This window comes from Littorina saxatilis, linkage group LG12 (genome assembly GCF_037325665.1).
Source record: "Littorina saxatilis isolate snail1 linkage group LG12, US_GU_Lsax_2.0, whole genome shotgun sequence".
Taxonomy (NCBI): Eukaryota; Metazoa; Mollusca; class Gastropoda; order Littorinimorpha; family Littorinidae; genus Littorina; species Littorina saxatilis.
This window is the reverse complement of record NC_090256.1, coordinates 48,428,376-48,445,077: the sequence shown is the minus strand read 5'-3', so window position 1 is coordinate 48,445,077 and position 16,702 is coordinate 48,428,376. Positions and strand designations below refer to the sequence as shown.

General features: G+C 42.3%; 1 protein-coding gene across 1 annotated transcript; it reads left to right on the top strand.

Moving 5' to 3' along the window:
• Positions 1-1,827: 1,827 nt before the first annotated feature.
• Positions 1,828-15,166, top strand: LOC138982112 (kielin/chordin-like protein). The gene is made up of 7 exons (XM_070355339.1): positions 1,828-1,953; positions 7,142-7,547; positions 8,833-9,165; positions 10,836-10,949; positions 11,561-11,680; positions 12,602-12,886; positions 14,400-15,166. Exons 2-7 carry the CDS (start codon positions 7,184-7,186, stop codon positions 14,615-14,617), a joined length of 1,434 nt encoding a protein of 477 aa, XP_070211440.1. The 5' UTR covers positions 1,828-1,953; positions 7,142-7,183; the 3' UTR covers positions 14,618-15,166.
• Positions 15,167-16,702: the final 1,536 nt, after the last annotated feature.

Below are 16,702 nucleotides of genomic sequence, written 5' to 3'. Positions count from 1 at the left end.
AATTGCGCCATTCACGGGTTGTGATATGCGCTGTTAAAAAGCCAAAACCGCAAGTATCGCTGCCAAAAAGGCCATCGCCTGCGCTTGATATTTGCTTTCATCACATCTGACCTGCAGTCACTCGTGTCATATGTTCAACACAAGGGTCACGAGGTTATTATACTTGGCCTTGGAAGCTAACAGGCTTACACACACACACACACGCGTGCGTGAACTAACACACACGCATGCACGCACACACAATTGCGCCGTTCACGGGTTGTTATATCGCTGAAGCCAAAACAGCAAGTATCGCTGCCGAAAAGGCCATAACTTGCTTGGGCTTTCGCTGACTTGTCGCGTCGAAAGGATACAACCACCTTATTTCACGTTCTAATTGAAAGCTGGTCGACCAACCGCAGGTATTTCAGGTAACATGAAGTTTTAGTCGACAAGGCACTGTGAGACAGCGGTGGTGGAGGACAGAACGGTACCGTCCGTTTCATTCGCCTTCTGAGGGAATATCCGTGTCTCTATGAGAACACCGATTAAAAGTGACATGACAGCAACAACACCAAAAAACCGGTGTTCACTTCATCAGGATGAAAATTGAAGGAATGACGTACGGCACGTGCTGTGTTGTCATAATGGATGTTACGATCACCCGCTTTATTTCTTTTGCACGCTCTCACGTTCACTTTCACTCTCCGCATCACATTCTGTTGAGAGAAAAAAACAACGTGGGCAGAACACGACGACAAGCGATATTGAACGTCCCTGTTGAAAGGGTGTTTGGGCACAAAGAACTCTCGTGTTTGTATGGGCTGTGAAAGATTGAGTACTCTTGCTTATTTTGAGTCAAACTTCCCATCTGACAGTCACTGGGTGTGTCTGAACCACGTGAACAACGAGTACGTGATTTTGTTTGTTTGTTTGTTTGTTTAACGCCCAGTCCACCACTGACGAAGGGTTATATCAGGGCGGTGCTGCTTTGACATTTAACGTGCGCCACACACAAGACAGAAGTCGCAGCACAGGTTTACAGTCTCACCCAGTCACATTATTCTGACACCGGACCAACCAGTCCTAGCACTAACCCCATAATGCCAGACGCCAAGCGGAGCAGCCACTAGATTGCCAATTTTAAAGTCTTAGGTATGACCCGGCCGGGGTTCAAGCCCACGACCTCCCGCTCATTGCATGGGCGGACGCCTTACCACCAGGCCACCGTGTTGCGGTTACGAGTACGTGATGCACGAGTATTTATCTTTCACAAGGGACTATCCTAATTGATTATCTTTGTTGGTGTGACTCAGGCGAAAATGTTAAGTCTGCTTCGTTAAAGGCCATACATGTACCATATTTATAAACGCCGTCTGAATTTGTTAACATCAGTTCCGTTTGTCTTAATCTGAGAATAACAATCAGATACTAATAATCCGATTTAGGTAATTTTTCGACGGCGTACTCAGAATGAATCCGATGTATACTATTTTTTTAAGTTTCTGTTCTTTTGATACACTATCGTTTATTCGTTTTGACATGTTCATTTCCTTACATTATGATGGAAATCTTAACGTCGACGCATATAAAACCCTTCATGCGTTACCAGTTTATGGTCATTCTGAGTAGGTTGGTCCGGTCATGTTCAGGGAGTTTTTCTTTCATTGACAGAGCCGACACGCATCTGTGTCCACATTTAAATAGTAATTAATCAGAAATGTTACTATATGTACATAAATTCGGCACCGCTGTTCACCGCGTCAAGTCAAAAGAAAACCTGTTACTTCTCACGGTTTTTTTCTGTATTCTTGTTTTCTTATAGCACTTGACGGGAATAAAACATACATGTACAACTTTATATTAGCGTGGCAGGACTGAATACAGCAACGCAATTTGGCTTCGTGAAACTACAAAAGGGAGAGAAGTGATGTATAAGCCACAGTCTTGATCAATCTGCGCAGCGAAAAGGAGGTACGTTTGATTTTTCGTTGTTGTGGGATTATTGTCTAACAATTAGAAAGTGTGGACACGTTTGGGCTTGCTTGTGTCGTTTTCTGTTTACCTTACCTTTACCTTATTCCTCTACCACATACCGTTTTCGCAAATATCTTTGAAATGCTACCAGTGTAGGAGCAACTTTTGCATACTTACACTTGTAAATAAAAAAATTGACATTCAATATTATTAAATCAAAAACTTTACTACTTTTAAGATATTGATCATTACCAAACAAAATAAACTTTTCATTAAAGGAAATGTTCTCAACAATGTGACAAAATGAACGTACATAACGACACATCCACAAAAAATGTTGAATGCTATCTCTCTCATCTCGGCATAAATGACACACCACGTCTTCAACTACTCCAATTTGTATTAATATTACAGTTGTTGCCAAAATCCTATGCAATACTCCGAGTTGAAACCATTTAAGTTTCACTTGAGAAATGTTCGTTACATACTTAAAACATAACGTCCAATCAACATCGCGTTCTAATTTACCTTCCCATTTTGTACAACAATTTGGACGCTTTCCATCCGGTAATAATTTTTCATAATTCAATTTTGCTCCTTTCATTGGGGAATGAATGACTGCCACGGATTTAATACCATCAATCATACTATTATTCTCCAAAACAATATCAAACGTTTTTATGTATTTTTTAATTGCTCCAACACATCCTAAATAACTAAAAAAAATCGTTCTGATTTGATACTTTTCACAAAACTCGTTATAGGTATAAAAACTTCCATCGTCATTAACCAACTGACCAATGAAATAAATGTTGTTATCAAACCAATTCTGAAAAAAACGAGTCTTTTGGGCAATCTTAATATTATTATTAAAAACAATTGGTCTTGCTAATACTTCTTTGGAGGTTTCTAAATCTATTTTATACCGAAACTGTTCATATACATTAAACACATCCTTCCAAAAACTATTACAATGTTGTTCACCTCTATAAAGACTAGGACCACACACATCAATTGTCTTCACATCGTGATATAAAGCAGCTGTTAAAACTTTCCATTTGTGGACCGTGAACCGCAACATTTTTTTTTATCCAGGTCAATGTCAGGACTGACATATACGTCTTAACGTGAGGAACAACAAGGCCACCACCATCCTTAACACTTTTGACAACAACATTTCTACTAATCTGATCACGTTTTCGATTCCACACAAAATCAAAAATCATTGTCTGTTAATTATTTACAAACTTGTCTGGAGGGTTTGGCAACAACATCCACAAATCTACAAGCTTGGACAATATTCAGGATTTCAAAACTGCTATTCTACCTAAAGGGGTTATCAACCTCTTAGACCAAATAAAAATAATCGTTTTACTGCTTGAAACTGCATATCAAAATGCATGTGTACACAATTCTTTGAAACACTCATAAACCAAATACCTACTATTTTAAACTTTGGGGGGTTCCATTCAAAATCAAGGTGTGGCATGTACCTTACATCACTATTTATATTACATCCTAACCAAACAATTGCTGTCCTATCAATATTCACCCAATTTATTTCCAAAATCGTTTAATATGTTCATTGTTTCCTCAAACGTCTTCATATCTCCTCTTTGAAATAATTCAGTATCGTCGGCGAATTGTGACAACTTAAATTCTGTTTTACCGATAACAATTCCCTTCATTTTTTGTTTCCTTAATCATAAGTGAAAATATTTCGGCACACAAAATAAACAAACAAGTCGCGTAAGGCGAAATTACTACATTTAGTCAAGCTGTGGAACTCACAGAATGAAACTGAACGCACTGCAATTTTTCACAATGACCGTAGTCCGCCGCTTGTGCAGTAACGGAGTGAAACTGACGAGCCTGTTCAGCGCGGTAGTGGTTTCGCTGTGCTGCATAGCACGCTTGTCTGTACCTCTCTTCGTTTTAACTTTCTGAGTGTGTTTTTAATCCAAACATATCATATCTATATGTTTTTTGAATCAGGAACCGACAAGGAATAAGATGAAATTGTTTTTGAATCGATTTCGGAAATTTAATTTTGATCATAATTTTTATATTTTTAATTTTCAGAGCTTGTTTTTAATCCAAATATAACATATTTATATGTTTTTGGAATCAGGAAATGATGTAGAATAAGATGAACGTAAACTTGGATCGCTTTATATGAAAAAAATTATAACAATGTTCAGATTTTTAATGACCAAAGTCATCAATTAATTTTTAAGCCACCAAGCTGAAATGCAATACGGAAGTCCGGCCTTCGTCGAAGATTGCTTTACAAAAATGTCAATCAATTTGATTGAAAAATGAGGGTGTGACAGTGCCGCCTCAACTTTTACAAAAAGCCGGATATGACTTTACTTTTCTTTATTTGGTGTTTAACGTCGTTTTCAACCACGAAGGTTATATTGCGACGAGGGAAAGGGGGAGATGGGATAGGGGAAAGGGGGGAGATGGGATAGAGCCACTTGTTAAGTGTTTCTTGTTCACAAAAGCACTAATCAAAAAATTGCTCCAGGGACTTGCAACGTAGTACAATATATGACCTTACTGGGAGAATGCAAGTTTCCAGTACAAAGGACTAAACATTTATTACATAGACTACATACTGCTTGACTAAAATCTTTACAAACATTGACTATATTCTATACAAGAACCACTTAACAAGGGTTAAAGGAGAAACAGAATCCGTTAGTCGCCTCATACGACATGCGGGGTGCAGAGAAATAAGGATGTGGAAAAGAAGACTTTTGGTAAGTGAAATAAAGGTGATGGATCCAGTCAGGTAGAAATAAGACAACAAGAAAAGAATTGGAAAACTGCAGTGAATAGTAGGGAGAGTTTTCTTGGAAGGAAATATAGGTGAAAGGACTGGTAAGGCAGAAATAAGACAAAAGAAGAGAAGAAACAGAACCATTAGTCGCCTCTTACGACATGCTGGGTAGCATCGGGTAAATTCTTTCTAGTCCCAACCAATATGGGACTCCCCCTAACCCGCGGGGGGTAGCCGGATATGACGGATATGACGTCATCAAAAGTATTTATAAAAAAAAAAAGAAAAACACGTTCGGGGATACTTTCTTTCTTTCTTTATTTGGTGTTTAACGTCGTTTTCAACCATTCAAGGTTATATCGCGACGGGGAAAGATGGGAAATGGGATAGGGGAAAGGGGGGAGATGGGATAGAGCCACTTGTTAATTGTTTCTTGTTCACAAAAGCAGGGAGAATGCAAGTTTCTAGTACAAAGGACTTAACATTTTTTACATACTGCTTGACTAAAATCTTTAGAAACATTGATTATTCTATACAAGAAACACTTAACAAGGGTAAAAGGAGAAACAGAACCGTTAGTCGCCTCTTAGTTTACCATTAAAAATGATATTTTGAGGTGGATAAAGACGTTTTATTTAAATATTAAGTCGACTGTATTAGTAAACGGTCAGCCAAGCCCTATGTAGGAAGAGGCTGTGGACAGGGCGGCGATCCCATATCTCCTTTTTACATTTAGTCAAGTTTTGACTAAATGTTTTAACATAATGGGGGAATCGAGACAAGGGTCGTGGTGTATGTGTGTGTGTGTGTGTGTGTGTGTGTGTGTGTGTGTGTGTGTGTGTGTGTGTGTGTCTGTCTGTCTGTCTGTCTGTGTCTGTGCGTGTGTGTGTGTGTAGAGCGATTCAGACCAAACTATTGTACCGATCTTTATGAAATTTTACATGAGAGTTCCTGAAAATGATGTCCCCGGACACCCCCCGCGGGTTTGGGGGAGTCCCATATTGGTTGGGACGAGAAAGAATTTACCCGATGCTACCCAGCATGTCGTAAGAGGCGACTAACGGATTCTGTTTCTCCTTTTACCCTTGTTAAGTGTTTCTTGTATAGAATATAGTCAATGTTTGTAAAGATTTTAGTCAAGCAGTATGTAAGAAATGTTAAGTCCTTTGTACTGGAAACTTGCATTCTGCCAGTAAGGTCATATATTGTACTACGTTGCAAGCCCCTGGAGCAATTTTTTTATTAGTGCTTTTGTGAACAAGAAACAATTAACAAGTGGCTCTATCCCATCTCCCCCCTTTCCCCGTCGCGATATAACTTTGAACGGTTGAAAACGACGTTAAACACCAAATAAATAAAGAAAGAAAGAAAGTTTTCTTCTCGCTTGCATCGCTTCGTTTCTGTGCCTCCTTGACACAAACTTAACAATCACTTGTCTGTGAAAACCCGCGGAGTAGTGACCGACTCTGTGTTTTGATAGCTGATAATTATGTGTCAGTCCTAGTTTGTTGTCAATCACATTCAGGACCCTTGTTTTACACTCCTGTGCGTTTTCTTTGCTGCTATCAGGACCTAGTTTCACACAGTGCAACATGGCCCGTCTACCATACTGATCTAGGTCATTTCTTTTTTCCCGTTCTACATCAGAACACTTTCGCAGACACTCTTACTTCATCGTGTGAAACAGTGCATTTTTTCTCTGTCTGTTGTAGTTTCTCAGTTTAGCGCGCAGTTGTCCACTCGCTGAAGTTCAAAGATTTCAGAGTGTAGTCTCTCAACTTAAACATTCGATTTTGTTTCTGACAAGGCAGTTTTGTTACCGTCTATTTTTATATCAATGTGGTCCAGTTTTTCCAAAACTGCATTTTGACTCGCCTCAATTTCGCTCTGTTTGCCAGGCAATGTCGCACTGTCACTGTTTTCTAAGTCCCTGTTGCTCACGTTACTCGTGTCTTTCACCTTTCTTTTCTTGTTCTTCTTCGCAGCCATGTCATAGTGCTCACACAAAAACACCACACAATACACTTGCCTGTCTCACGTGGAAAAAAACTAAACACCGACTGTTCGTGTTTTAAGCACTCGCAATTGTTGAGTAGCCGTCCACATTGAACACTGGTTCAGGTCAATTCACAACAGATGAATACACAATTCACAGAGAGCCTCACGGGAGAAAACTCTCAAGTCATTTTCTCACCACGGGAGCACGGTGCAGACACTTCTTCGCCTCGACCGTAAACACGAGTCCTGCCTTTTTGCCTGTCAAACCGATACTGAGTCGTTGACTCTGGATCAGTGTGTACATCGCTGTACAAAAAACAAAAACACTCCAAGTTGGACTAAAAGGGACATTTTACTGTTCATCTCATTATCTTTTCTTTCTTTCTTTCTTTTTACATCAAGATTCAGCAGAAAGCCCGCATTGTGGTTACAACTGACGCTACAATGGCTACATACTTCACCATGCTTCGGCTGTTGACAACGGTGGCCATCTTTACGGTCGCCCAAGCAATGTCAGCGTTGACAACGGAACAACCACCTCCACCGACAACAGGACCGCAACTACCACCGGACACAACAAGGATGACAACGCCGATGATGACGACAACGCCCGGGGGATGTGTTACTAGGAAAGGCGACCAGTTGGCAGTCGGTCAGTCTAAGCAGTATACCTCCGAGCTGTCCTGTGAGATCTACACGTGCGAGAAACCGGGAGAAGTGTCTACCATGATAGGAGACTGTTTCTTTCCCCCGAGGTGTGTGGACCCTGTACGACGTAATGGTGCTTGTTGCAGAAGTTGTCCCAACGGTGAGTGATTAAACTGACGTCGTTGCTTTGCTCACTTAGTATACGTATTACACAAGGTACGTAAGCGCTCTAAATGCAAACGAAATATTCAATAGAGTAAATGAGTTAGCCGGAACCAATCTCCTGGTACCGGAGAGAATAACAAGTTTGGCGGGAGGTAATGTCGTCCATCAATTGGTACATAATAATTAAAATCTTGATTGGAGTGTGCTTCCACAGCTTATATTATGTTCTCTTCTGGACATTTTGTTGGGGATCTATACTAATGGTAACAGTTACGTAGAGGTTACATGCCGAGTCTCAGTGAATATTAATCAGAAATGCTCGAAGTTAGCGGATCATGAAAAATGCGAGCTTCAGCGAGGTTTTTCATGACCGCGAACTTCGACCATTTCTTTTAATATTCACTGAGACGAGGTATGTAACCAATGTAGACTATTCCTCCTTTCTTCAGATTTTCACAGAAAAACGGTGTTATGTGCCACAGTTTGATCGAGTCCTAATCACTCTGCCAGTCTACCTGCACAAGCACTGGATTAATGCGCGGTTGAAGAGTCCCGTGAACAATCATTCAATTCTGCTAACACTTTACAGCAGTTTATTTGGTATGGAATAACATCAAGTACATAGTTATGCTGTTTTTCTGCTGAGGCAATACAGATACTTTTGTGTTCTTTTCATGTTTTTGTTGCTGGGTGTTTACCAAAAAATAAACACCCCTTGCAGTTTACAGATGTAAAGAAGCAGAGGGGGGAATAAACACTGTTCCATAGCACTCAAGTAAGGAGTGTCCGGTATGCTCCGAAGAGTTCAGAGACGCTGAGAAGGGGTTCACAAGGAACGGGTACGGGCTGATCACACGGAGACATCCTTCCGTTGACATTTCGTTGACAAAGTTGATACAAGGCATTCAAAAGCTAGGAGAACATCCGTGCAAGATTCAAGAAGCAATGTGTCTTAACAAACGGATGTGATATTGAAGTATTGCTCATTTGAGGTATCTCACTTTTGAAATGAAGTAGGTCTAAATAGCAAATGGTCTCCATTGAGCTATAATTCCTGTTAGAATGTAATAGCTTCTTATAATTATACGGTCCTAAGTCCCTCCGTCGTATTGAATGTCACCCTTTACATTTACTGAATAAATTGTTTAAACATTGTGAATGGGAGAGAAGAAAGATAAGATAATGGACGGTTTTTGTTACTGAAGTACCTCACTTTTGTGTAAATTGTTGTCGATAGCTCATGGGTTGAGAAGCTACAGTTTGTGATTTTTTCCACGCAGGGGAAAATTGCAAGCTGCCTTCGGGAAAGGTCATCCGATCAGAACTGAATGTGACATACAACGGTGTGCAATGCCGCTGCCCGAAGCAGGACTGGAACAACATGCAGCAGGATCCTACCAAGGCTGAGTGTGACGGGAGCACTCGTGGCTGCGAGTTGCCGAATGGCACCATCCTGGCGGGCCTAAAGCCATGGGACGATTACAAGCCGGACCCCTGTACGTTCTGCACCTGTGGTGATGACTTCAAGATGGCGTGTGCCGTGGCTGGGTGTGCGAGGCCTCCTTGCGACAACCCGGTCGTTCCTGAGGGGGAATGCTGTCCTCAATGTACTCGTAAGTGTTAGTGCTTGACTATGTATGAGATTAACAGAGGAAGAGGACGGGCGTAGTGGATAAGACATCGGCCTCCTAATCGGAAGGTCGTGAGATCAAATCCTGGCCCCGGCCGCCTGGTGGGTAAAGGGTGGAGATTTTTCCGAGCTCCCAGGTCAACTTATGTGCAGACCTGCTAGTGCATTATCCCCCTTCGGGTGAACACGCAAGCATAAGACCAAGTGAGAACGGACAAGATCCTGTAATCCATGTCCCGCAGTGGGGCACTGCGGTTATGAAATTAAAGGCCCCTCCTGTTTTTGGAACCGCAGGAGCTTTCTAGTTTGCTGTTAGGTAGATTTTTGGTTCCTCTTTCCTGTCATGCTCTCTTTTTCTTCGTGAATTCTTTTCTTTTTTCTGCCTTCTTGCTCATTCACCTGTATTTTTTCCAAAAATCTCTTCTCTTGCCGCTTGTCTCGCGATTCATGTATAGTTTAATCTGTTAGTGTTCTGATGTAAGTCCAGCAGTAGATAGGTTAAGCCTATTTTAACATACTGGAAACTGGTAATCTTCCAGTAGGTATTAATTTAGTTTTACTAAAGCCTGCTGGGACACAAGTAATGGGTTAGTGCATTTGTAAACAGGAATCGCTTGACAAGTGGCCCCCTTCATCCCCCCCTTCCTCGTCCTGATATGGCTCTGCGTAGTCGGCTGGACGTTAAGCAACAAATAAACAAACAAACTGTAATCCATGTCAGAGTTCGGTGGGTTATAGAAACACAAAAATACCCAGCATGCTTCCCCCGAAATCGGCGTATGCTGCCTGAATAGCGGGGTAAAAACGGTCACTATGATACACATAAACATCCACTCGTGCAAAAAAAATGAGTGAACGTGGGAGTTTCAGCCTATGAATGAAGAAGAAGAAAGAAGAAACAAGGGAGAAGGGAGAAGATCCTGTCGCTCCTGAGTTAATGTTGTTCTCAGTGTGACCGTAAGTGTTAGTGCTTGATTAGGTATGAGATTAACAGTGGAAGAGTACGATGATCCTGTCGTTTCCGAGGGGGAATGTTGTCCGCAATGTCCTCGTAAGTATTAAAGGGACGTACAGTCCCTCCTGTGTAAACGATTCGTATCACCAATTTGGTAGTAATATAGTAACCCTACAGTAAGGATAAAGAAATAGGATACTTCGATCGACCGGCGCTTTGAACAAAGCTTCTGTGTGAGTGTGAATGTAAAATGTCCGATCAGTTTGGTCAATGGTGGTGGTAATTGGAAGATGATGATCCTGTCGTTTTTGAGAGGGAATGTTGTCCGCAATGTCATCACTAGTTAGTGTTAGTCGGTGCTGTATTATATGTGAGATTTACAGTGGAATAGTTAAGAGTGAAGAGAGGGTGAAAAGAGGGTACTATAGTGCGATCCTCTCCGAGGAAGATGCCACGAAAAAAGGAATTGTCTACGGGTGTTTATGTGCATCTATTTGGGGTATATCGTTGTATCTGGTTGGCTTTTCTGTAGGTTTTGAGTTCATTTGCCAACGTGTGTATCTATGGTTGTGTCTGTGCCCATGTGTGAGGGTGTGTGCGTTCGGGTGCTTTTAACAAAAGCAGCTTTGGGACAGCAGCCTAACCGCCATAAATGTCATTGAGTACTTTGTACTCAGTTTTTCACACTAACCTTTCAGCCTGTGAAGACAGCAGCAACCAATGCCGTTACTGGGCCTATAACGCCGAATGTCAGAAAAATCCAGTCTGGATGAGGGAAAACTGCAAGAAGAGCTGCGCAGTTTGTGACGCTGGTAAGATACAGCTAGATGAGAGACCGACCGACAGACAATCGAACGCACAGATTGGTTGTTTTACCAGCTTTGATCTGCATTTGTTTTTGCACACATTTCTGTGTATTACTAGCTAGTATGTGCATGGATCTTTGCATGTATTTGTCTCATGTATACAGATATCGACGGATATTCCTGTAATGCAGTCAAATCAAAAAGGCCAAGATGAAAGGGCGTGCACTTTTCGCTTTTTCGCTTACCACCTCTGTAGTTTCTGTATTGGATTATCTGTGTGTGTGTGTGTGTGTGTGTGTGTGTGTGTCTGTCTGTCTGTCTGTCTGTCTGTCTGTCTGTCTGTCTGTCTGTCTGTCTGTCTGTCTGTCTGTCTGTCTGTCTGTCTGTCTGTCTGTCTGTCTGTGTGTCTGTCTGTCTGTCTGTCTGTCTGTCTGTCTGTCTGTCTGTCTGTCTATAGCTGTGTCTGTGTGTCTGAAGCTGTGTGTCTATGTGTGCGCGTTCGGTGTGTCTGGATGCGTTTTTCTGTGTGCGAGCAAGCGCGTGTCTGAGTGTGCCCGTCAGCGTCCCTATCTACCTGTAAACGTGTCTGTGAATAGATCTACAATTTGTGTCCCCAGAGTGTGTGGACACAGAACAACATTGCAAATGGTGGTCAGAGCAGGGCTACTGCGATTCTAACCCTGTGTGGATGAGGGACAGTTGTCCTGTTAGCTGTGACGCGTGTACACCCAGGGCAGGTAAGTGAAGCAGTTGCTTTTGGTTTTATCACATGCTGTTATTGAAAGTTTATCGTTTGCATATTCGTCGAAGAAAATACAAGAGGCAATGCCTTGGTTTATCTGCACGTTTAGTGGTTGGATGGTTGGTTGATTGGTTAATTGCTTGCTAGCCTGCTTGCTTGTTTGTTTATTTGTTTGTTGTCTATCGGTACCAACAGCAGAAAGTGCTTGATTAAAAATAAGATTACCGATTATAGCTTGGACCAGAAGGAAAATCAACGAATGGCTAAACACAGGACACACACGTGATCGCACGCACAAGCACCGCGCCATTTTAGCTACAACTGCTGTTTCGCTACACATGTCTAACACATGTCATGTTTGGCTAACGTTGCCAGCGTCACCTTAATAGCGGTGTCGTAATTCAGAAGTAGCAGGTGAATTGAATACAGTGTCCCCGAGAAGCGAAACTGAGTACCACCCAATTGGGTAGGAACAAGCCGAGGCGTCTTATTGGTTGAAATGACAACAAATCTCAATTTGAAACCATCGGATCCCGCGACTGCGTTCCATCCAGCTTCGCTTCGTGCACCTCAGCCTATGTTTCTAAGATGAACACGGATCCTTCGAAGATACCTGTCCCGAGGTAAATGCAGTCACGTTACTGGGGATTTTACACGACTTGCAACTCTCTAATGTGTCGCTTAGGTTAACCTCTGATCGTTAGAGAAGTTGAAGTGCGAGAGACGGCACAGAGCTTTTACTAAACTAAAGCAATATTCACAATTCTTATAAGGCAAGGTCGGTAGCTCTACCTTAATTCACACAGGCGAATGTGGCTTTGTGTTTGTCGAACAGTTTTAGGGTCGGGTAGAACAAACATGTCTGTCTGGGAATCGGCAACATTGTTTTATTCTTTTTTCTTGGTCTAATCTACAGCCACTCCACCATCACCACCCACGACCACACCGTCACCACCTACGACCACACCGTCACCACCTACGTCTACACCATTCATCACTACCACCCCTGGAGGTTGTCGGACATTCCACGGTGACCAGCTGTACCCAGGACAGGAGAAGATTTATTATGACGATGGGTCGTGCACTGTTTGCTCGTGCTCGAGGGGCGGAGAGGCGTCGTGCTACGTTGCTGACTGTCTGGTTCCAATGTGTGTAGACGCCTTCAAACCGTCTGGGGCATGCTGCGCTACTTGTCCTAAGGGTTAGTGATGCGTTATAATCGGATTTCTAAATGTCATACCTTCATGAATGTGCGTTGCACAAAGCGCATAAGCATTTTGTATTTTATCCAAAATAGAATGTCTCTTTTTGATCTTGTAAGTTCGGCGCGTTAACGCTGATCCCGTGAATGTTTTTGTTTAGTATGTGATTTATTTTGTTTGACTTACTTAACCTTCACCGTGCGTCCTGGGGACGACCCAGAGCCTTCGAAAAGTGTCTGTATCTCTGAAACTATTGGGAGTTATTGAGTAAGACTTCAAGTAATCCGCAAACACCGTAGGAACCTCATCGACCATTTTCTGAAGGATTATCTTTGTAAACCAACAAATTACATTGTAACAATGACGTTATTTGAACTGGGCAGTCCGGATGATGTGGATCGTAGGCGACCCATAGGAAATTAAAACAGGATTTTGCGTTGTTTATTCCTATTCGGATGGCGTGGGTCGTGTACACGACCCATACTTTTAACCTTAAATCATTCTTTAAAAGTCCGCCCTTATATGGCCCTTCGTGGTCGGCTGGGCGCTAAACAAACAAACAATTCTTTAAAAGTATGGGTCGTACACGACCCTCATCATCCGGACTGTAGTCCAAAGCGTGATTCGGTGAAGGTTAAATGAGTCCTCTTTGCTGGGAACTATGCTCTTTGCTCGGGCCGCCTCATACTCTGCAAAGAGGTGTTAAATCATTCCTGTAAAAGTATGGGTCGTACACGACCCTCATCAACCGGACTGTGTTGTCCAAAGCGTGATTCGGTGAAGCTTCAATTAGTCCTATTTGCTCGGGGCTGTTCATCAGCTCGTCACCAGAGTCCGTCACTGAGGTCTGCCTGAAAAAAGACTTTCAAGATAGCCCCAGTGCCATCCCTGCTCCCTCGTTTCTATCGAGTCAATTGTTCTTCTCCTCCGGGTTTCCTTTGGTTCTCCCTCCCTTACCTTTGCCAACTGGAGTCCAGGGCTGCGAGGCACGAAACAAAATTGGGTGCCACCCAACTGGAAAGAAGCCTCGTTGAAATCACAAAAACATTTCAAATTCCATCCAATCCGACCCCGCGGCTGCGTGCCATCCTGTTCGGGTCAGGCGAGAGCAACTCCGCGAAGCGCTGTACATGGCCGCATACGAAGGGCTTGCCAGACCTACTTCCAAACTGGTTGGTCCAGTGTCAGAATAATGTGACTGGGTGAGACATGAAGCCTGTGCTGCGACTTCTGTCTTGTGTGTGGCGCACGTTATATGTCAAAGAAGCACCGCCCTGATATGGCCCTTCGTGGTCGGCTGGGCGTTAAGCAAACAAACAAGCAAAGAAACCTACTTCCTCCATCAGCGAAACTTTGTTTAGCACGATACATTTCGTACCTTTTGTTTCACCTCGATAGATAACAAAAATGTGTTTGTTGTTGTGCATTAGGTTTGTGTGTGTGTGTGTGTGTGTTGTACGTTTATCTTTTTCTTGTTCTTTTTTTATGACATCCTCCGTATCTGTCACGCAGGGCGCAACTGCCGGATCCCGTCGACAGGGGAGGTGATCAGTGCTGGACTTCCTGTGTATCGGAACGGTATGAGATGCGAGTGCCCTCCCCAGAGCTACGACTTACCGGGAGTCCAGCGACCCGAGCACTACACCGCTGTCTGTGGGGCTGCCACTAATATGCCACCCACTACCATGCCCACCACTTTCACCCCATCCTACGGTCCCAACTTCACGTAGGCAACCTCTGGTCTGTAGGACCGCTCGTGTGCGTTCTACGACTGCTCCGTGAACTGATGAGATTACATTTCTAATCTGACTGCATCATGAAAACTCTGCATGTCTCTTTATTTGCGTTTGGTTTGAACAATGTTGGATTTATAAAAACTAAACAACTGTGTGGTCATGGTATTAGATGTTCGGAAATAACTCCATGACTTTTTCGAGTTGGGTTTGAACGGTTTTTTTGTGTGTTTTTTTGGTCATGTTAATAGATGTTCGGAAACAACTATTTTAGACTTGTGTGGGGTGTGAACGAGTGAATACTGTGGGAACAAATACGGCGCTAGCGAAGGGTGTGTGTCCACACGTGGTCGCTAGTGATTGACCTACATTGTTACGCAGGAAAGCGTGCCTTAAACTGTTCAAGTATTCACTCTTTCACAACACATACAATCCCGGCAGAGTTATTTTTGGAATTCGTCTATTATGTACTATCTGTACTCTTGGTGTTCAAAACTCCAAATGAATAAAAAATGACTGGCTATAGCCTTATGGAGTTAAGCTCGAGTGTGTGTCCTCAAACTTTTCCTGCGAGAGAAATGGATGAACGATATAGACAGACGGAAGGATGGTTAATTGGGCAGGTGGTGAATATGTGGTTGAATAAGGATGGAAGGTTGGATGGATGGATGGCTGAATGAATATTTGTTTACGGGAACACAGGAGAAGGATCAATATTACATGCGGTAGTAAAAAAAAGGGAGAATACCCATCAATAACGACAAGAAAACTATACGGATGCTCTAAATGCAAACAAATACATGCACGCATTCTCGAATAAGCTTGCAAAAGTATACATCCTCTAAAACACTGTGCACAGAGATGCGTGTAACACTGAGCAGATCTGCATATCTCCGTTATTGGCGGGCGGTATGGGCATAATCCCCGCGAGAAAAAACAAGTCGTGTAAGGCGAAAATACAACATTTAGTCAAGTAGCTGTTGAACTCGCAGAATGAAACTGAACGCAATGCAACGCAGCAAGACCGTATACTCGTAGCATCGTCAGTCCACTGCTCACGGCAAAGACAGTGAAATTGACAAGAAGAGCGGGGTAGTAGTTGCGCTGAGAATGATAGCACGCTTTTGTGTACCTCTCTTCGTTTTAACTTTCTGAGCGTGTTTTTAATCCAAACATATCATATCTATATGTTTTTGGAATCAGGAACCGACAAGGAATAAGGTGAAAGTGTTTTTAAATTGATTTCGACAAATTAATTTTGATAATAATTTTTATATATTTAATTTTCAGAGCTTGTTTTTAATTCAAATATAACATATTTACATGTTTTTGGGAATCAGAAAATGATGGAAAATAAGATGAACGTAAATTTGGATCGTTTTATAAAAAAAATATTTTTTTTACAATTTTCAGATTTTTAATGACCAAAGTCATTAATTAATTTTTAAGCCACCAAGCTGAAATGCAATACCGAAGTCTGGGCTTTGTCGAAGATTACTTGACCGAAATTTCAACCAATTTGGTTGAAAAATGAGGGCGTGACAGTGCCGCCTCAACTTTCACGAAAAGCCGGATATGACGTCATCAAAGACAATCAAAAAAATGAAAAAACCGTATCGCTCCCCCAGTATGAACGTTTTTGTCTTGTGCACGTGGATTTATTTTACACAATTAAAAACATTATTAGAGTAAAATAAAACATTAAAACGTTCATAATAAACAATAGTAAACAAGAATTAAAAAGAAAAAATAGATCGCCCATGCCGGGAATCGAACCCGGATCACTTTGGCCATAGGCGGACGTGCTTTCCACCAAGCCACCAACTCTGACAATGTTGCCAGTAAACTCAAATTCCTAGACTGCTAACTTTGCTCGTTCAGGTCGCGCAGCACGCGAAGTGACACACGCATGCAAAGCCTGGTGTCGCTGGCTGGCTGGCTGTTCTATTAGCCGAACAGCAGTTCTATCCCACCGCGAATTGCGCCCACCGCCAAGAGTCGTTTTTGTGGATTATTTCGCATTTAGGTCCCAGGTAACATTATGAAGTTTTAATACGATCAATCGGACCTATTATCAAGTTA

Coding starts and splice junctions, on each gene's coding strand:
- LOC138982112 (XM_070355339.1), top strand. CDS start 7,184: ATGGCTACATACTTCACCATGCTTCGGCTGTTGACAACGGTGGCCATC. Junction 7,548..8,832: donor TTGCAGAAGTTGTCCCAACG/GTGAGTGATTAA, acceptor TTTTCCACGCAG/GGGAAAATTGCAAGCTGCCT. Junction 12,887..14,399: donor CTGCGCTACTTGTCCTAAGG/GTTAGTGATGCG, acceptor TCTGTCACGCAG/GGCGCAACTGCCGGATCCCG.